The 22,046-nt window shown below is 39.9% G+C and overlaps 1 protein-coding gene across 1 annotated transcript in view; it reads left to right on the forward strand.

Annotated features, from left to right (window-relative positions):
• sema5ba (sema domain, seven thrombospondin repeats (type 1 and type 1-like), transmembrane domain (TM) and short cytoplasmic domain, (semaphorin) 5Ba) overlaps positions 1–22,046 on the forward strand; it is a 183,705-nt gene that overhangs the window by 51,409 nt on the left and 110,250 nt on the right. Inside the window, exons 2-3 of the mRNA XM_008435404.2 lie at positions 19,893–20,052; positions 20,533–20,578. Of these exons, the coding sequence (XP_008433626.1) occupies positions 19,893–20,052; positions 20,533–20,578 (206 nt within the window). The remainder of the gene's footprint in view (positions 1–19,892; positions 20,053–20,532; positions 20,579–22,046) is intronic.

The following is a 22,046-nucleotide window of genomic DNA, read 5'->3' on the forward strand; positions in this document are numbered from 1 at the left end:
CAAGTTTGTCGTTTATTGAATGTTCAGAAACTACAGCGGCTGTGATGAGCCAAGACGAAGGTAAACAACCTCATCAGGTGATCAACTCTAAACCACTTGCACATTTTTATTCTCCGTCTCTTTCTGTAATTTAAGCACAGCCGTTGCCATGGCAACCTCCTGCGCTCCGCAAGCCGACCAGAGATTACGTTAAAAACATAACATTTAATCTGTTACGATATTAGGTTTGCAGGCTTGATATTTATTTTGCGATTATTAATAAGCCTCCCTGAACACAGCGGAGGTTGATTAGTTAATTTTAAACTCTTGCTCTGTTATTTTGGTAATGGAACCGAAACGCACAGAATTGTGCAACACCTTGTTGACACAATAATCACTGAGATTATTATTGTTGTTGGGTCATTAATTTGAACATGTTTTGTTTATTTTTCTGTTGTTGTTCTTTCATAAAGTTACGAACGTTTTAAGCGAGTCAGAGGAGGACGTGTTGGTCTCAGCGTCCAGGCGACGTTCAGTTTGCCACCTAATGGCGAGATCGACTCAAAACCTTCCACGATCAACATATTGCGCCATTGCTCTAGCAAAGCACGAACAGTTCAGAAACAATATGAAATGAGAAAAAAGGTATTTATTAACTGATTAAGTCATGTTTTAGATTGTTCTTGAAAAACTAATCAGTCACGGCTGATTAGTGGGTGCTCTCACAGCTGCACGGTGAATCCATTCATGTTTTACAGCAGACAGCCGCTCCCCTCTCTTGAGGGTACTGCGTACCCCCGTTAAATCTTTTAGGGGTACGCAGTACCCTGCCGTACCCCCTTACTTTCACCCCTGAGTTTAAGTAGATGTGAATTGAACATTACGTCTTCATTGTGTAAAAATCTTTTCTGTCCTCATGCGTCTCTCCTCCTGCTCATTGATCAGATTATCAGGAAACCGATCCAGACGTGAGGACAAGTCCTGCATGTTGATGCTCATGTTGCAACCATAGCTCAGAAAGTTGACCTTATTGAGCAACACCAATGGGATTTTTGGATTCAGCTCATGAAAATGACCCTAAAGCAGTTGGAAAAACTCCAAACAGTTGTTTGGCTGTGGACCTGTGTGACGGTTCAAAGGCAACAAGTCGCTTTTTAGTCTTGATTTAAACCTTCAAGTCCTAAACGAAGCGCTGGCGATCCAGCCAAAGTTGCAGTACCACAACAATAGACGATGCGCAGTCTGAAAAAGGACAAGAAAAGACTGGGTTTATTAATAAACCGCCCTCTTCATGATCTACGCCAAAAATGTTGTGTTAGATACGAGCCTGTACTGACTTACTATTGACGCATGTAAACTGAGTCAAGTGAAAAAAAAAAGAAAACCGATGAAAAAATAAAAGAAAATCTCTTCCTCTTGATTTCCATTGCAAATAATCCTTCTGCTTCAGATCCAAATGATTACATCTAAACATCAAGTAGCCATCTGTGGCCACCTATATGCCACGTCCTTGGCCCCCTGTCCGCCTTCACCCTCTGGGCCTCCAGATGTCCAGATTATCCGAAGCGCCACCACTGCCTCACTTCAAAGACGTGCCACTTGAGAATGGCCCTCATGGCAGGGAGCTGCAGGGCTGCCGGTCTGTCAAAAGGAGGCTGAGCGGGGGCATTATGTGAAGGCAGCCTTATAGAAAAGGCTCCCACAATGAAGGTGCCAGCGAGAACCTGAGATTAGGCTCTGTGATTGATGAGCGTTTTATACCGGGGCGCTGCAGCAGTCACCTGGAGGAGACTACAGAGAGCGAGCTAAGAACACAGGCACCTTTAGGCTCAAGCTCAAGTCTGCGCCCGGAGCGATAAAAGAGCACACATCTGCTGTAAAGTCAAATGTAATTATGCTTGTTGCCTGAATTTAAAGCTGCACCTCAGCTGGTGTGTCACGCAACAAAAGGATTCGATGCAGAAACCAGACAACAGATTGGATGGTCAAGTACTCTGGGTTGATAGCAGACTTTTTCTTTCACAATGAACATTAAATATTGAAAAAGGGAACTCATCATTATTACAACTTTTTCCCTTTTAAYTATGTTCWGACTCGTAGCTTGTATTGGTTGTCATTGTCAATCATTTTCATGTCTTCAGTCAAKAAAAAATGYGACAAGAAAAACTAATAAAATAATCAGAGTACAATGCTGCCAAGAAGACCAAAGAGTTGAGACCTTACGCARGGAAAAACAAACTGAGACATCAATGCATAAATGATTTTATGTGGTTCATATTGATGTGGTGACAAAGTCAGGGAGAGATCTAACAAACAGATCTTTGTCTGCCAGCATAGACCCAGTTTGTCTTTGATTTTCCACAATAATGTATTAACTGGAGACAAAGATATAATAAAAAAAAGACAAATATTCTCTCAGTCTAAATGTCTGCTCCACTTATGACCATCATTGCTACCCAGATGCGCCTGGTGACAGAGGCAGTCGCTTCTGTCTGAGCTGTGGTGCGATAAGGATCGACTGTGTGAGCTGCTGTGTAAAACATAGCAGCAGTGAATGGAAGTAGCTGAAAGTCTCACTCTTTTACTTTTAATCACAAAAAGTTAGTTAAATGGACATACCATTTTCAGCAAGTTAGTACTGTCACAGTATTTCACAAGACACTTCATTTTAGTTTTTTTTCATATTATATCCAAGCCATAACCATCAAAGTACAACAAATTAAGGCTTGGAATATATCACTATAATTCTATAAAATATGAGTTTCGGTTTCTGAGATGACTGCTATGAAGCAGTGCACATTTGAGATGACCTACTACACMGAGAAAAGTGAAAAAGTTGGGCTGATATTTCAGTTTTTGTGGTTTTAGTTATATTTTTGTCCGATCTTATATGTGAGTGATATCCGGTTTTGCTGCCACAGCCGTTTATGGGAATATGCAACAGTCMCAGGTTCCCRTGTTCGTAAACGCTATAAGGAATTTCATCAAATTAGGCACGCATGTTTACCTAAACCTGAGGGTAAACTGAGCTGCCGGTCAACTGCCAACATGGCTGCTGCTGCCATACTGACCGCTTTTCTGGCCACAAGTCAAGAATTCACAGAYGCTATATGGGAAAATGTGTTTTGAAAATATGTCTAAGAAGAAACAGATGAGCACATTAAGTTGGTCAYGAAAAAGTATGWTTTTTTTTTAAAGYCTCAKAATCATACATGTGTTGTTTTCAGAAAAAAACGTCACTATTTCCCAGTGAAACCAGTTGCTTAATGTCATTTCCACATCACATTTATTCATATTCCAGGTTTGTTGCCGTCGACAACAAGCGACGRTGCTCAAACCCAGCCCTCCACCTTCGTAGTGCAACATTCTTCTGGAGGCTCTTGCAGCCTGATGTTTGTATCTCCACCGTTCCAGACTCCGTGGCAGTGTTTCATGTCAACAGCTCTGGATTCACGTAACCTCCTCCGCCCACAGGCCTCGCACTGTACGAGCCGCCAGCTCCTGATTTAGACGGATGATACCGGGCCTGGAGCGAGAGGCTGCGGGTCTGATAAGAGCTCGGCACGATGGGGGCTGAGTTCCAGGTTTTGGAGTCTGCTCTGCGAGGATTCATGGAGATGCTGTGGATTACGACATTATCAGGCTCCATAAATTGTTTACGGGTAAAAAGGGTCGGCTTGTTCGTAAAAGACGTCGCGACTCCGTGGGGAGTAGAGTTTTATCGTTGCAGAAGGGAGTGCGTGTCGGACAGTAATGGTAGGGAGAGCCGGACCTTTGGCTGAGTTTGTTTCTCAAATTTCTGAGGAGGAGTTTTATACTGATGACTACAAATTGCTTCACAGTTTCTTTCGGCAGCTTGAATTATAAATACTGATGTTTCAAAGGCAAACGTGTGTTTTTTTCTTTKTAGATGTTTGCAGTTCTCTTAAATAATATTCTTTTTTAAAATGTATTTTCCTCCCCAAGGTCCTACTCTTTGATTTTCTTTCCTGGGCTCTTCCAGTCACTTTCCATTTAATTTACTTTTTATAAAAWTTTTTTATAAAGATTCTCTCTTTTTTACCACATGTCAAGCGGGGTGAYGGCATTAGGTATTTTGTTGCTGTCCCATTTCTCTCGCCGTCTGGGTAACGGCTTTGCCTTTCAGAGCCGCGTTGCCATCTCGAGGGCTCTCGAGGAGCGCAAATGTTATCGCTTTTGTTTGCCGCGTAACTCCGATCTCACGCGCCGTCCTTATCCGTCTCTGTTTTCTCGGCTCTTTYGTGGTTACAGTGGTAGGTCTAATTGGAACCGTGGCTTCAGACGCACCCACGCGCCTGAAGCCATCGATCGGGCCCGAGCAGAGCCAAGCGGTGCAGCGTGCTTCATGGGGGCCAGGCTGATGGTATTGCTGGATATCTGATGCTGCCCTGGGAGATTGCAAAGCGGATCAGAGAGGAGAAAACATCTAACTGTGTTATTGGCATTTTAACTCAGAAATGAAAAGCAGCCGGGGGTTTGTTGCTCTTTTTTTTTTCATCCTGTTTTCTTTTCATATTATCAGAATGCTTTTTAAGTTCCCCCCTTTCCATTTAAACCATTTTATCAAATGATTAGACAGATACTGACTCATGATTGCAGTAGGAGAGTGTTTTAACTAGCATTTAGGCTCTCATCAGATAAGTCAGTGGCAAAAAACCAACACATATTTGCATAAGAGGTGGCCTGCGCTGCAGCACCGGGGGTGCCAACTTTGCGACTATGGTGATGACTATAATTAGTGAAGAGTCTGACCGCTCTCACCACTCATCCAAAGAACCAACCCATAATACATTTTTGCTGTGTAATTATATTTGGAAGCTTTTAACTGCCAAAGTTTGGAGATAAATTCAGGAGCAGTTTTCTTGTTACGACATAAACGTTCACGGTATAGCAGGATGCAAAAACTCGTTTTAATAAGAAGAGTTTTGCATCTCGTTAAAATGAGAAACTTTCTCGCTGTAGTCAGATGGAAAAAATACGCTTCTCCGACAGATTGTGACTTCCCAAAAAGACAAAGGGACTTGGGAACATTTGGTAAAACTTTATTTTACGGGGTGTGGATAAGACTGGCATGATGCTGTCATAAACATGATATAAGGCCTGTTATGAACATGATACATCTGTCATAAGCATGATATAACACCTGTCATAAACATGATATAAGACCTGTTATGAACATGATACAACACCTGTCATAAACATGATATAACACCTGTTATAAACATGATATAACACCTGTTATAAACATTAAGGAGTTTTATGAATGTTTACAACACCCTACATCCAGCGGTTGGCGTAGGTTGCTACAATCGATAGCAGCCACACAGGCACACCCGCTAGAAGGAAACAAACACACCCAGTACAAAACTTTCATTCTATTGGCTGAGAGGTTGCCAGGCGACGGAGCATTTTGTGTTCCAGAAGCAAACAGAGAATGTTTCGTAAGCGATCAGAGAGCAGAAAATGTCAGTTTTGTGTCACGGCCTGCATCTTCTGACCGTCTCTTTAACACAAATGAGGGAAACGAAAGTTTTTATATTCATATACAGTATACAATACGTAAATATTGCTGAAAATATCCGAAGCTCCTCTTAATGGAGGCAGGTATGGGAAGCAATAATCAAAGAGCACTTTAGAATAAATATCTACATATATGGCGTTCGGGGAAGTGACATTTCAGTAAGTGCTCTCACATAAATGCTTTCCCAGGCCGCWGAGATCCCTGGGAAAGCAGCAGTTATTAAGCAAGCAGCGTGTTGCTAGAAATGTTCCACCTGCAGGATAGTTTTTTTTCTTTAAATCCTTCACTAACACGTTTTTGTGAGACGAGTCGTCCTCGGCTGACATGACAGCTCTGCTTTAGCACCGCCACCGCTCCATTTTTTATATAATGTGTCACAATTCCTAATGGGCCTGTCATGTTAAAATGAAGCTGTTGCTTTTCAGAATGGTGACAAATGATCTTATGAGAACCGTTCAATCAGTCGCCTTAAACAGACCGACTGCTAGACAGGGAAAAGAAATGTTCATGCACTCTGAATTACAGCTCCCCAAAAATTAGTCTTCACTCACAAAGAACTGGTACAATTATAAGATTTATAGTCTAAGACGTGTTTACCAGTGTGTGCACACATTCAGTCTTTCTCTCACACACTTTTGTTCTCTTGTGCCAGTTTTTGATTTTCGTCACATTATTCATAAGTTGGGAAAATGTTTTGACGTTGCTAAATGCCAACAAGCATTGCTTTGATTTTGTTTTTGTCTTTTTGCTCTCTTTTTTTAAAATGCACTCCAAAAACACCAGGATTAAAAACCATCCAATTTGTAACCCACTTTTGGGTCAAATTTGGACCGACCCAACTCTGTTTTTTTTTGGTTTTTTTTACTCCACTTGGTTGGGTTAATGGTTTGACCTAAAATATTGGGTTATGCCCACTACTCAAAGGTTGGGTGAAATTGACCCTAAATTGGGTCATTTAAATTTTTTTAAATTGGGTTGAAACTTCTAACCCATCAGAATGGTTATTCTTCCACTGTAATTGGGTTTTTTTTGTTTGTTTTTTTATGTAAATATATACATATGTATTTTCTTAAATCACAATATAAAATCCAGATTAAAAACAATCTGAATATCTTAAAACTACGTTTCTTTCCATGTGATGAAGCCAGAAGAATTAATTTACAAAAGTTACAGAATATACAAGTAACAAAACGTTTTTAAAAAAAGTGTTTTGTGAAATCATGCCTTTAATCTTAATGTATATTTATTATCAGAAAGAAAATATACAATTGGAAAGTTTGCTTACCTTTCTATCTGGTAAAAAAGAAAAGAAGAAAAATATAATTACAATTATTTTCTAGTAATGTTGTAAAACACAACCTAAAATACTGATCAAACATTAAGTACCGGGTTTCTTAAAGACAAGGAATGTGTGACCAATTATGAACATTTGTAGTTAACAGAAAAGCAACAGATTGGAGCAWACGGGTGTCAGAGGTTCTGAGTCCTGCCAGATTTGAAGTAGAAATGAGGAGGAGAATAAAAATAAAGAGAATATATTTCTACTAACCTGAGGTGGGGTAGGTTGCACTTTCTTTGCCAATCTGACAGAAAAGTGATCGACTCTCAACCTCAATGAGCCTTTATCAAAGAGACCGAGTCGAGTTTTTAAGATTATTATTATGCTACTAAGCATAATAAAGGCGACTCTTTTGTTCAAATTGAATATCTCCTTTATATTTTCTTTGTCTTTCGTCCGTTGTTTTGGTCAGCTTTAAGCTAGAGTGCTGCAGTGCTGTCAGTAGAAGCGCTGACAGACATCTTCACCGGTCACTGACTGAGAGGCCATTAGCCTCCTGGCCCCGGCGCCGTTCCTCCAGTGGTTGCTCAGGTCTCCTTTTTCTCTCCTTTACTGAGCCCTCTATCTGGGTTCAGTCATGTAGTGGAGGGAATGGGGTGGGTGGCACGGCTCAGTGGCGGGAGAGCGGAGCTCCACTGAGGCAAAACAAGCCTCTTTCAAAACATAACCTTGGGTAAGTCGGCCACGGAGAAAATCGAAAGTTATAGGGGAGATAGGAGGAGAACAGGAGACAGACCTGGAGACCAGCAAAGACTGATATGAACTAAAGTAAACAAATCCTATTTGATGGGATTTTACAGTGCATTGCAACAGATTTCACACCCAATGAACACTTAGCCACATATTTTGTCACATTACATCCACAAAATTAAGGTGTTTCTATTATTTTATTCTGTGTCCGTCACAAAGTAGTGAATAATTGTGAAATTGTGAGGTGGAAGRAAGAGGGTATTTAGCAAATTGTCACAATGACGCTGTTTAAATCAAAATGCAGCATATTCATCAGTTCGAATGGCCCAGTCAAAGTCCAGACCGAAATCCGCTTAAGGAACGACTGCACTGAAGTTGTTTTGTACAAGAATGGAAAGAAGAATGTATTTAGAGATTWCTCTCTCTGTTTGCAATCTTTGTAGACATGCAGCCCAAAAGAAGCAGCAGCAATTGCTTGAAATATTATAGTATCAAAATATTTAAAAATATCAGTAACATCAATACCAATACGATATGAGTAGCAGATCTATACTAGTGTGGTAAGATCAGTGCTTTAGTTTCAAATTTCCTTTTGAAATTTCAACTCTACCTAAAAAAATATTTTGTTTTGGTTTGTTCTCGATTTATATATTTTTTTGTACTTTGTTTATTTAATGAAAATGCACAAATATTTGCTTTGTTTTTTCTAATGTTTCTGGTTGTCATGTAAGTACGTCATTCAATAAGTATTTTATTTTATAGACACCTACAAACTTTGTCCAAATTCTAGGTTTAAATGCAGCAATTCATAAAAGAAACACAGAAACACTTTAAAGTTAGAAGTTTGATATATCAAACTTGAATAAAAAGTATCGGTATTGGTATCGGATACCAAAATATGAAGTATTGCACAACTCTTGTAACTGCAGCAACATCAATTCAGAGGGACTGAAAGCAAAATTAAGCCACACTGGGAGATTTTTGTAACTTGTAAAAACATTTTAAAGTCATTTTTTTGCACCGCTTCATGTTGGTCTGCCACATAAAATCCCAACTCCTCATCGATTGGCTGTGGGTGTAACACGAGAACCTGGAAAACTATTAAAAACTGCAGGAACACGTTTTTCTCCTGGTGAAATTCGAAAACTCGCAGCTTCTGCTACATCTCTTCTCTGGATGTTTATTGTAAATCTGTGCTTTACACAACCTGCTTTCTTTTTTTTCCCCTTCCACCTGTGTGCTTCACAATTTCTACTTTCACACTTACTAATGATGGCTGTGGGAACATTTGTTTGGAGTACCATCAAATGTGCGATAATTGACACTTGGGGTGATCTCTCTCTTTCTCTCTCGCAGACTCATCTGCCAAATGGCACAGAGCAGCCAGACGTCCTGTGACCGTTTTTGTTAACAATATTGGAAACATCCAYGGTGCCCTGCGGATAGCCTCTGCTTTTTAGTATYGCTTCTCTGCAATTGTCTCATTTCCATTAGTGAAACAGTTTGTTATTGTGTTTCGCCCCCCGAAGGAAAATGATAGACATTCACCTTTAGAACAATATTTGTCATTTATAGCTCGTTAAACAACGGAGCACTTGAGAAGGGAAGCCAACCAAGATGCCTGATTATAATACTAATGATGAAATAAACATGCCACAGTGGAGGGTTGGTTTTGTTTWTTTGGGGGKTTTTTTCACACGAAGAGCTGCTTTGACACAGAAAGTGGGTAAAGCTAATTTTATGGAAATACAATTTTATTGAAATATACAAATATTCTCCAAGTGGTGTTCCAGTAGGGGTTTTAATTGGATCTCGTCTTAAAGGACTTCTCTAAATGAACTCGCACTGTCAAACTCCTCTTAATCCCAATTAATTTGCTGGCTACTTCATTTGTTGTGCCGTCCTTTCATTTTGCTTCTTCTTTAGGGTTTAACTTTAGTTTTCACTGTCCTGTTATTTTAGTTTAGTTTTTTTTTTTTTTATTTATGCAGAATACGACACCGGAAACAAACTATTCCTCAGTATTTTTTTCTTGGCGTGTCTAAGATAACAAACAATCACAAAAATGGAAGCAGTAAAGGACCAAGCATGTCTATGAATTAGAGCTGCACAGGGTTTCGGTTTTTATCCCAAAATGATTATTTACAACGTCACAATCGCAAAGAACTGTTTRKGTCCAATACGTGATGGGATATTTTATTTGAAGTTTCACGTAATTCTGCAGCATAACATATCTGGCTCGTTGGGTGAGTTTTATTGTGTGTGTTTTTGTAGTGGCGCCGAGGCTAAAGTTGGTAGAAACATTGTGAGAGCAAAACAAAAACCTGTTCATATTTTTCCAATATTAACTTGCATTCCTGTGTAATATTCATGTAAACTATATATACTTTCTGTGAGATTTAGTTAAGAGTTTTTAATTGAAGTAAAAATGATGGTTGAATGTTGGTTTTTCTTTTTGCATTTTTGGAATCTTAACTTTTACAATTTGCGACCAGCGTCCGATCCATTTCCGCTCTGTGTAAAACTCCCTTAAAATATAAAATGCTATTTTTTGAGTGTAGATTTTCTAATCTAAACCCTTTACGCTGCTTGCAATTCTTTTGGGCAGCAACCTAAATTAGTGTTTCACAAAAGGAAACAAACRTTTTATACATGTCTTTTTATGTCATATGTTGTAGAAATACAGAAAGAAATTGTAAAATATTCACAGAATTATTACAAGAKGGCCGAATTATATTCAAGTGTTGTACTCTAGTGACACACTGTATTTGATCCTGAACTTAATGAATTGATCACCAGAGAATTTGACGCAGCAGAATCTTGTTTTCATCGCAGCTCAGGTGCGGAGTGACTGCGACAGCGATTCCTTCATTTTCATTTACACTAATCCCATTTGCATGTAATAAAAACGTCGAGTAATCTTTTTTTGTTTTGGCTCGACGATAGAAGCACGTCGTGGGATTAAAATGTACTTTTTGGAACAGATGTGATGCGGAATTCAACACCGAGGCCCGAGTCAAAGATTTCYKGTCCGGCGCCAGAACCTCGCGGCGTTACTTTGAGCTTTTCATTCTGATCATCTGGACTGAAGACAAGATGGACGTTTTTTGCTGATTGAGCCTTTTTTTTCACCTCATATCTGAAGTTGTAACATTTCCTAATTGGGTAAAAATAATAATAATAAAAATCATTTCCTCTGCTAAGATCTCAACCGTGAAAGGAGTGAAAATGTCCTATAACTGGATTAGCTTTTGGGGTTGAAAACAAGAGCCTGGGGCAATCAGGGGAGGACAGAAACCCTAAATTAAATTCAATGGAAATTAAGTTGATGATTTTAAACCCTAATCAGTCTTTTTGATTTCAGCTTGTGAGATGTAGAACGGATGTGATGCTTGGAAAAGTTCAAGGAAATTAGTCGGGTTAGCATGTCGGGTGCAAACCCAGAGGTTTTATTGGACCCTCGTGAGTCATGACGATAACTCTGATCTACGTGAAAAGTTTCCATTAGCTTCCAGTGTTCCAACTCTGAAATTGAGTGAAGCCATTAAGATTTTTGCCTCATTAATCTGTGTGGGTAGTCGGTCAAACCAGCCAGAGGGGAGACAATGATACTCGCTGGCAGAGCTGATGAGGAGGCTAAGAAACCTATCCAAATKAATTARTACTCAGAGTGGCAACMTTCAGCCTGCAAAAATAACTCAATAAGTGCAATTATTATAGTGTTTTTTAGATGGTTTCGCATTCAGATGGCATCTGTGAATACCCTGAACGAAAATGACACACAGAAATGAGCCATAAGGGCCGTCTGTTATCTGGTGCGTTCATGCTCAGCCTGTACATCTGTYMAAAAGGGAACCGTCGTCTCAGAAACCCGAAACAAACCTGTTGAATATCTGAACAAAACAACCAACAGCCCCCCRGATCTCTAAATCCTCTCAAGGAAGACTTCCTTCAGCCTAAGGGATTTTATTGACAAAAGCAACATCTGCAGGTCTGAAGTGGAGACAGGAGCCACTTCCCATGAGGCAGTGCTGCAGTTCATCACTGTCTGACGCTCAGGACTCGGTGCATTTCCTCTTATAGGGAGGCTAAAATGACTTCAAGTGGAATCGCTGCTCAGGTAAAACTCGGTGCGACACCTGAGTTTGAGTCATTTCTGCAGAACCATGCAACAAGGCTTGAGAAATGCAGTTTTTTTTATTAGTTTTTTTAGGTAGAACATTTTCCTTTAGTCTTTTAAAGTGGGACAGACTGGTGCCTCTCAGGACTTCCTGAACGTCTTTCAGAGTTTTATAAGGAAGACCATGAAGGGCTCAGCAACCGTCACAATGAAATCAACTGGTTTCATTGTTTCAGGCTGTTSTGTCCCTTTGTGCTCCTGCCTGTCGACGCATGTTKMCTACTTTTTAGTAACACATAATACWCATGTTCCTTCCTTAGTGGGAAAACGTTTTGGATGACGGATTAATGAGACATTAATCAACACTTTGATGTGTAACGATGGCACTTGACAAATTGTTGTGGTTTTATTAAAAGTACTTTGAACCGCCTTTTTGCTGAAATGTGGTATGCAAATAAACTTCATTGGTTAATTGATTTAGTAAAATAAGATGTGTGCCTCTGCATCTAAGGGGGGSAAACAGTCACTCTGGCAGACATTTTCTACAGGAAATGTCTCAGGTAGGACGACGGTAATGTTGATATTACCCTGAACCTTTAAGGTGGAGCTGATTGGAGGAATGCTCTTAGTATCTTCATTTTAAAGATTTTTTTTTCTTTTTGAAATTTTATATTTTATTAGTAAGATACTGGTAAAATGTAAATGAGAGTTAAGCTCATCTTTAGAATGAGTCTGAAGGATGAAGCTAACATCTAGCTTCAGCTTTATTAACTGCAATCTTGAACCAACACTAGTGGTCAATGCAAACATGATATCAAGTCTCTTTAAAYTGCTTTTTAAAGGATATTTACTCAGAAATGATCAAGTATTCACATAGAAAATAGAAAGTAGAGGCGGTGCACCACCAAAAATCTTCCTGTGTGAAACACATGCTGACAACGGACCGCCACGTCAGAGTTGGCGACACTAACGTAGAGCAAAAGTTTTGTAGCCGTTTAATCAATAAATGGTAATTTATTGATTTGCACACAGCGTTAGGTTTCAAGCTCTGCTGACTGGAAACAAAGCACATGCTCAGTTGTCTGTCTGCGTTTCACACAGGAAGATTGATGGCGGCGCACCGCTTGACAACTCCATTCGTCACGCGAATAATCACTGACTTCTGCATAAGTAATGTCGTCCAAACCAAAACCCGCCAGTGGCTTAGAGGCTTTTAGGACAGAGTTTGATTAAATAAACGTTTGTGACGATTTTGAGACTTGAATCATTGTAGGATGAAATAAGTCAGCTCTGGTCTTGGTCCTTATCCAGCTAGGTGTTGATTTCAGCCTCTGGAACCAACTAATCTAGATTCATGCTATATGAAGGGAATCATTTACTCCTGATTACTTAAAACCTTCATTATTACTCTTGGAAAATCCTGAACTTCTTTGGAGCTCTTTATTCATTTACTATATAGATTGCAAATCACAGGGTTTTACTTTTCGCCGTCTGTAAGCACAGAGAGGGGGGCGGCAATCCTCCAGAGAAAATGATACTTGAGGGGTTTAAACCACTTATGGTGGGCATTTTAACAGCGCCGCAGTGCTAATACTGTTCAGGGGAGATTGAGGGTTTGGGGTAATTAGATTCCAGAAGATAAAAAGTTTAGAGAAGCATATTGGAAGCACAACTTTTAGGTCTCGGATTGATTTATTACAAGGCTTTAATGGAAAATATACTTTTAAGTCTCTTTCCTATATTTAACTTTGGGCCATAACCCTTAAAAGCTGACACCATTCTCCCGGATCAGAGTCTAACACAGTCTGACAGCTTAGCTCGAAGATGATCCAGAGGCTCAAATTTTCAGGGATTAGATCAAGGTACGATCGGATCTTTATCAGATAACCTCTTTCGGTAAACTCAGACCAGCGGAGAATCTCACGGGCGTTAGTTCTTCACGTTCTTCGGCTTTTATTTCTCTCCCGGCCCGTGATGGGTTGGCATTTTAAAGATTTGATTGCTCTTCATCCAGACCTGGCCTTGCAGTGACTCTTCGTCAGTCGCCGGTTCCTTTCTCATTCTTTCCACGAGTTGGGATGGAATAAGTGTTTGAAAAACCTCAGAGGATTTTGACTTAAATCTGGGTGAGATGAATGTCCTCATCCTCCCTTCGCCTGCTGATTGCTCAGGTAAAAGTCAGACATCGTCATCCCTCGTGTTCGGGTTGAGCCCCCAGTTAGCTGTAAGAGGAAAAAGCCTCCATAATCCACCTTGTAATATTTCCCCCTTTTTGCCCCGCTGCCCACTCAGATGGTTATGAGGGGAAAGAAACGAGCGGCGAAACACAAAGCCACTTGTAAGCAGGAGGATAAATGTCACTTAGTGAAAGCTCATTGGTTGCTCTTAGGCTCCTTTAAAAGAATAAACATGCTTGTGAGCTCTCCTATAGGTCAGTTAATCAAATTCTGCTCCTGTCTTTATTTTTAATTTACAGCCATGTGTTGAAATGTTTTATACGCTTCCCCTGTGTGGATTTCAAGAGATTTATGTTTCGCATTAAACTCTCTAACTGAACATTAACAGCTTCTGTTTTTTATGGCTAGGTGCATTACGCCTCTGAAAATTATTTTCTTGTTATCTATTTCTCCACCGCACAGGCCTTTTTTTTTTTTTTTACGATTCGMGTCGTTTGCTCAGTTTTAATGGCCTTATTATATGGGGAGAATAAGTCACTTTAAGCTGTCTGACATTTCCCAAAGTGCCATTTGTTTTAATTTGTGGATGTTTTCCTGGATATATTTTGCATTTAACGAGGAGGGGATTCGGTCAAATTTCGTCTTGATGGTTCTGCCATGTATTCCACTCACCCGATGCTATTAGATTAGCTTCGGTTAGCTTTCCAGCGGGGAGTTTGCTTTTAGGGTTTGCTAAATGTGATAAATGCGCTGGGTTTTCTGGTTTCATGGACATTGAGATTAAGTCATTGACAGACATAGCTTGAACACGGTGAAGCAAGGATCGGATTTGGATGTAATTTATTGCACTACGTGGATAACCGTGGTCCAAAATTATCRCAGTATTTTCACAAGAAACTTGGGTAATAATTCCAATAACTATTATTTTTATTGCTTCTAAAATAACATAGCCCACTGATCGTTATTTATGTTCAGTTATTGTTTATTTTTGCTTTGATACATGAACCTGAGCAAAAGCTGCGGCACTTATACCCTTTAAATAGTCAGTTTTCAAGTGTATTAATAAGAACCAAGGGTGACTCGTCAATCATTTTAATATTCTTTATGTGGTTTGTGCAACTGAGCACATTTTGAAACAATTAAGTTTCCAGTAAGTGGACAAGAAAATATGTTTACAGCGATGCATGTCTGTTTGTGCTTGAGGAGTACGGTCCATTCAGTTGGACATAAACCTGGCATCTAAACACAAGAACCTCAAACCAGACGAATGGACAATTTTACTGCTTTTGAACTCATAATTCAGCTTTTTTTTTTTTTTTAATTAAAACATCCTTCACCTCCTGCCTCCGCCTCTCTGAATTTGGGTCCACTTTGAAGCAACACATCAGGACAAAATTTTAAGTATTAGGAAATRGCAAAATTTGAAATGACTTCCTTCATTTGGTAGAAAAGCTTCTACGCTCACTTGAGGTGAGTTTTAAAATGTTTTTTTTTTTTTTACTTTGCCGAAGAAGAGTTGATGCAAAGGGAGATGGAAACACATTTACTTAACAAGCAGTGATGTGGAAGGCGTTTTCCCATGTTGTCATCAGTAGACTAGCGTTTTCTTCTCTACGTCTCGGCACAGCATGTGACATCGCTAATACCAGCTGACATGACAGAACAACTACAACTTGAACAACAGCAACACTGTCCTTGCAAACCAACACCTTTTCCAGAGTGAAGTAGTGTCCAACCTCTACTTCCTGTTTGCTACAACCGTATGTAACAACTGATGACGTGCCCTGGTTTTGCTCCAAACATTTTAAAAGTTCTCTTTCACCTACATGTAATTTGGATGGAAACATAGCTGCAGTAACTGTGGACTCTTTACACTACGCTTGGCTCTCTGACCCTACATGTGTCTCAACAGCCTTGATCTGTGAGAGCGTGCATCGATATCACTCTGCACTGTAGCTATAATGTYGAGGAGTGGGTGGATTGTGGGTTGCAGCGTCTCGTGTTCAGCGACAATGTCTTGGTTTGTATGACTGCTATGTTATCTCTGAGCATACGGAAGCGACGGGAGATGAGAAAACGCCACAATAAGAGGAAAAAAATCCTGAAGCCTATCAATAGTCAGACTAATTGCAGACATTTTGATGTTAAAGCAAGAAGGTCTGGTGAGTGGTTTGAATATTTTGGCTTTTGGACCGCTAATGCGAGGCAGTTTTCTGTAATCTCCCGATGCGTTACCATGTTTATTCTCCCTTGTGGAAAGCCAGCGCTCCCTCTCTGTCCAACATGATGGATTCTTTACGTGAACTACGAGTGTGTTTACCGAAGACTTACGAGGCTAAAGGTGCCCAAAAGTGCGCCGACTGTTGCCTCCTTCCCGCTCCAGCTTCGGCCTCTGCGGCTGTAAATCAGTCAGTCCTGCAGCTCTGGCCCCACTCACCTGCTCACAGTAACCTCCTCATCCACCCCACACGTCTGAGACGGCCAGACAAAAAAACACATCCATCAACGTGAGAGGGTGGACCTTTGGACCTCGTATTAGCCCAAATGTTTACAGTAGAAGGCATGCGGCACATTTTGAGCAATTGTATGATGAATTGAGTTTAGGATTTCTGCATCTGTAAAAGTGTTTTCCAGTCTGTTATAAATTTTTGTAAGGCTTCTGTGTCTTGGCGTTCTTCTACTACTGGACTTGTGAAGCTTTTATTACCTTCTTGATAGGATTAGAGCTGCTGCTGAAACGACAAGCCGTCTGTTGTTTTGCTATTAGCCGTACATATGGTAGTGTGAGTCTGTTTTTTTTGCGGGAGGGGATTCTATCCGTCTTTTGTAGCTTGAAGATAACAAAAATAAAAGTCCCCAAGCGAAAGGTTTCGCTCCCTGTGTGGTCAGTGCTGAGCTGCACCGACTTTGGCGAGTCTTGCTGCTTGTAAGCTGTGTTTTGTTGCAGACAAGAGGAGGATTTTTATCCATTTTTTTTGCCTGCTGAGAGGTTTCTATTGCTGCAAGATTATTTGACAGCTTTGGGTTTTACTGCTCTTGTTTTCTATTTATGTTTTTGTGTATCTGCACATTTCCTAGCAGGTTCAGTTTAGAGGGCCGCAGCTCAACCTCCGGCTGAAGAGATTCTTCGTTCTGGACTCTGATTTTTCAGATCAATATTCTGGTTGTGGTCAGAAGTTTAAATGCACTCATCAGAATGGTTGTAATAGCTTTCTGGCTTTTCATGATTCATTTAAACRATTTTTGTTTTTTTGTTTTGTTTTTTTGTTTTCAGGGTGAACTGATCAGAAATAAAGATTTAATGACTTATAATTAGTGGCAGGACTTGAGTAAAATTTCCGATCGAGTTTATTGCCGGGTCTGTAATTGATTAATCGCAATTAGTCACGTTTTAATATAAAACAATATATCAACAAAGTGAGCAACATTGTCAATTATAAAAACCCTTTTTGCTGCTGATTTATTGTATAAATAGACATAAACAAACGTATTTATTGTTGTTTGCAGATGTTTGTTGTTATCAGATTTTATGATACAATCCAGCTCAGGACTTTTGTCCTGAGCTGRATATTTAACTTCCAGACGAAGTTAAATATTCAGGCTCAAATGTATTCATACACCCACCCACACTGATGCAGAGAARACACATTCTGCTTTCAAAAGTGAAAAAACAACAACTTCTAATATGAATATTACAAGCTTATTTGCTTGGCTGATGCACCAGATTTTAAGTGCAGTCTGTACATTTTCTCTCCCATTGGCCTAATATTAGCCTCCTCTATGCTTTGATGCATTTTTGGAATCGGTTAGTTTAAATGTCCTGCTATTTCCAGRTTTGCCATCATGTCCACTGTGACCGCATGTAAATGTGTGACTGATGTCCCGCTGGATGGTTTTGGATTGTAACTTGATTATCAGAAATCTGCACAAACTCAGCCTTCCTTGCATCTTACCGCTACAAACCCGTAAAACACAACAGCTGTCCAGCAAAAACTAAATCCACATCTGGCAGATGAATCGCACAGCTTGTCTGCTCTCATAAACACACCGATACGAAGTATGTGTGTGTTTTTGTGCACGGCGGTCTTATCTCCTACATGACGAGCGCCATCCTGTTCCGTTGCATCGTCTCTCTGGTTATGTTTCCAGATGATGGGGGGCCATATGGGCCCCATCAATCCTGAGATCCACCTCCCTTTTCATTTTGGCGTGTGAAGTTCTGCGATACGAGCCGCGTTCGGTTACATTCGAGGTTTCGAAAGCTCAGTAAGAATCAATACCTAAAAGTTTCACCAAAGGCCTTTTTTTTTTCTTTCCAGAGAAATTATGACTTTGTCAGAATAATGGCCAGTTTGTCAGTGTCTCTACTGTACATGTGTAATTTGTCATGATTTATATCAGTTTCTTCTTCCCTTTAAATGCACATTTGGACCTTTTTTTTATTTAAATAATTTTATAGTTTTTGTTTCTATTCCCAGTTGTTATTCAACTCTGTTTTAACACAGCGGACAAAAAAAGGGGAACAAAAAGGATCTCAAATCAGGTTACCACAGCTGTTTAAGCTGTGAAAGGAAACCTCTGTCCTCGCTTTACAGCTCTAATTGTTTGTCCGGCATGAGATATGGCAAATCCCTTCATGCTGCACAAACTTTGATTCGGTCAAATCCGTTTAGAGTCGAGCACAGAGGATCCCCACAAAGACGGGGGGAGAAAGTTGTCCGTCCTGCGTTACTCGATGTGACGTTAGAAGCCTTTGCCCGCTTTAAAATCTGGATTTGTAAATGCCACACTCGAGCAGCATTCAGCTCGGCGCCCCATACGGAGCTGTGTTTGTAAGGACGTCTGCTTGCATCAGGGTCGTTGTGCCTGATGTGGCCCAGGCGGCTTTGTGCTCCTCTGTAGGAAACAGCCTGAGCCTGGAGCAGGCGTTCTCTGCTCTGGTTATTGCTCTCACCCTGCTGCTCAATAATAATCAGCGCGCTGATTAGTCTGTAGAAAGGCAGCTAGTTTAGTGTAAAAAAAAAAAAAGAAAAAGAAAAAAGGTTTTTCTGTTGCATAGGAGACAATAGAAAACAATGTGGCAAAATGGGAGTAAAAAAGGTTGTAGCTAATATTTACAGTACCAGGCAGAATCATTACTATGTGAACATTTTTGACATGTTGCAACAAATGTCAAGGTTTTTTTTCTTACCGKACTGACTCTAGAGAAATTGTACACATCCGTACCTCAAGATGTTAGCTGCGCTTTCCAAAGCCACAAGTCTGGATTTGGAAAAATGTCAAGAAGAAGAAAGCTGCTGTTGAACGAAGGTCCTGAGAAGGTCGTGTTTGTAGTTTGGCACAAGCAAACATGTGGAAGAAGATGCTCTTGTCAGACGAGAAAAGAACTTACATTTCCGGCTACTATCAAAACCCGACGAGTGTGGATGTGCTGGTGGCAGCGTTGTGCTGCTGATGGTTATTGTCAAATCAGAGCTAAAAACACGACAATAAGGGAAATAATACAAAATCTGCTTAGAGGGAACAAAATACTTGAGGTTGGRGCTGAGAGTTATTTTCCAACCCTGTCAGAACTTCAACGGATTGGTTAATATGAAAGCATATTTAGGTGTGAGAGTGGCCTAGTCAAAGTCCATACCTGAATTCAGTGTTTTCACACATTCTCCATCCAGTCTGACTGTGCTCCAGTTTCTTTACAAGGACAAATGGCTATAAATGTCGATCTGTAAATGTGAGCAACTAGTGGAGGAAATCTGCTTCTTCAGGTTGAGTCTGAACACAAACGSATCAAAATTTTACACCATTTTTTTTAGTCTATAAATTAAAATCCAAAATTAAGAAAAGGAGGACATGAATACGTTGTAAGACACTGTAGTTGTTTATTTTCTTCTACTCCGTCACCCATGGTGATGTAACCTCTCACCTCCACTTGTGCATCAAATAAGTACCGAAAGTGACCGTCTTGTTCAAAGCCAATAGTTTAGTTTTGCTAAGTAGAAATCTGAACTCTTCTTCTTCATATTTCACAGGAATCTTTTTCTTTAGTCCCTGCTGACCCCTCCGTCTCTCTCTCTCTCTCTCTCTCTCTGTCGCTGTCTTCCTTAGCGCTCAGCCCGTGGATCTCCGCGTTCTCCCACCCTGGCGTGAGAGACTACTCGCAGCTCACCCTTGACCTGACTAGGGATGAGCTTATTGTGGGTGCCAGGTAAGAAACTGTAAATCCACTCAGCTTCTCACCCTACAGAGCACATTACTGAGAAACTGATACCCTTTCTGACTCACTCATCCAGCGCGGTTTTCGGATAATGACGCCTCTAACTTGCTCTGCTGCTGCCCCCCTGGACCAAGTTAAGCTTTAGATTTTGGCAGGAGGAATGAATTTGAGAGAAATGCGTCATGCKGCGGTTCTGTGTGTGTTTGTGTGTTTGTGCGTGTGTGCGTGCGCGTGTGTGTGCGTGCACGTATGTGYGTGTGTGTGCATGTTCTGATGAAAGGATATGAGCTAAGCCTGGTTTGGCCTTGTTAGAGTCATTCACGTCGAAGTAACACTGATATTTCATGAATTTGTAATACCGCCGACTTCCATTGAACTGAAAACAATAATTTACTGAGCAGCAATGCAGCTTCTTCACACAAAGGAAAAATCACTCATACGTTTCTTTTCTTTCTCATCCTTTCAATCCAGAAACCACCTTTTCAGACTGGATCTCCGTAACCTCTCGCTAATACAGGTAGGTTTGTTTGCTTTGCTTTGTTTTGTTTATTGTCTGCGGCTTTAGGAAATTATTTAGCTAAATTTCATAGCTTTCTTTTGCTTATTCTTACACTGTGGGTTTGATTTAACATGGGATGACTGTGGTTTCTTGGATGGAAGAAATAAAAGTTTCCCATATCACAGGCTGTGTTTCAAATAATAAATTATCAGGTTGGAATAAGTCCTTCACGTTTGACCGCCATATTGGTTGAAGTGTTATTTTTATGCTTCTCTCAATCTAAAGTGGTTCTAATGCCAGAAACTAATGAAAACCCTCCTTTTTTGTGTGTTTTCACCAGTAGAATACGCAAATTAAATAATACGTGAAAAATACAGAATTATCCACTTTATATGATGAATGTCAGTGTCAAATTTATTAATATAGCACTTTTAAAAACGGGTTTAAAACTGCACCAAAGTGCCGTGCTAAAACAATAACACAACAGAATAAGTCGATAAAAAGAGAAAGAGGAAGAGAAAAAAAATAAAAATAAAAATAATAATAATAATAATAATAATACGAATTTCATTCTGACTCATTTAAAAAGGGCTTTAATTTAACAGCAATCAATAGCTCTGAAGTAGATGCTAACTTTAGCGTTGCTAACTGCTTCATATTCATATTTATGCAAAGGCATTTAGACTATCCAAAATTTCTGCTAGCTAATACGCTAATATCAACACAAAAGGCCAAATCAATCGTAATTTTCTTTTATGCTTCAAAATAAAAGCGGCACAGATGAATCAACAGGGTGTCAAACTCGAGACGTGCATCTCCATATCCTCAACACACAATGAAATCTTACACTTGTTTCACAGCAACAACACGCTGCGTCTTGAGACGGTTTGATTCGATGAGAAATGTCCAGTTTGGTACATTTAGGTTTGAATATTAGRAGACGAATGTGACGGAGCGCCTCTTTTTYCTGCTTCCTGAACAACCTCTGTTAGTTTTCTGTTTGACTTTCTGTCTACAAAAGGCATGTTTGGAAATGACGACGTGTGATGTTTACAGCCTGCAGTCATATGGAGCCCTTCTGCTAAAAATATTCAGTTCAAATGTGTGTTTTCAAGCAAAGGAGCTTTGTTTAATGGGATTTTTTTTTTCTTTTTTTTACTTCAGGGCTGCTATTTCACACTTGCTGCTTATGCCTAAAACAAGCACATTTCTGCTCTTGTGTTGAAAATGCCTCTTGAGCAGCATCATTTAACATGCTACATTTTAGCTCTTGTACCACAGACATGAATAATAACTGGAGGAAACATCACATAGAAAATGTCCTGAAAGTTTGTGGCTGTAATACATTCATTTATATTAGGCTTTTTAACTTCACCTGAAGCTATAATATTTGCTACTCAGTTATTTGTGATACAGTAACAGCATGAACAATAAGCTCAAGATTTAGTCCATGTCTGAATATGAAACACAGATGATGCTCCAGTCT

The sequence above is a fragment of the Poecilia reticulata genome, linkage group LG2, assembly GCF_000633615.1.
Source record: "Poecilia reticulata strain Guanapo linkage group LG2, Guppy_female_1.0+MT, whole genome shotgun sequence".
NCBI lineage: Eukaryota > Metazoa > Chordata > Actinopteri > Cyprinodontiformes > Poeciliidae > Poecilia > Poecilia reticulata.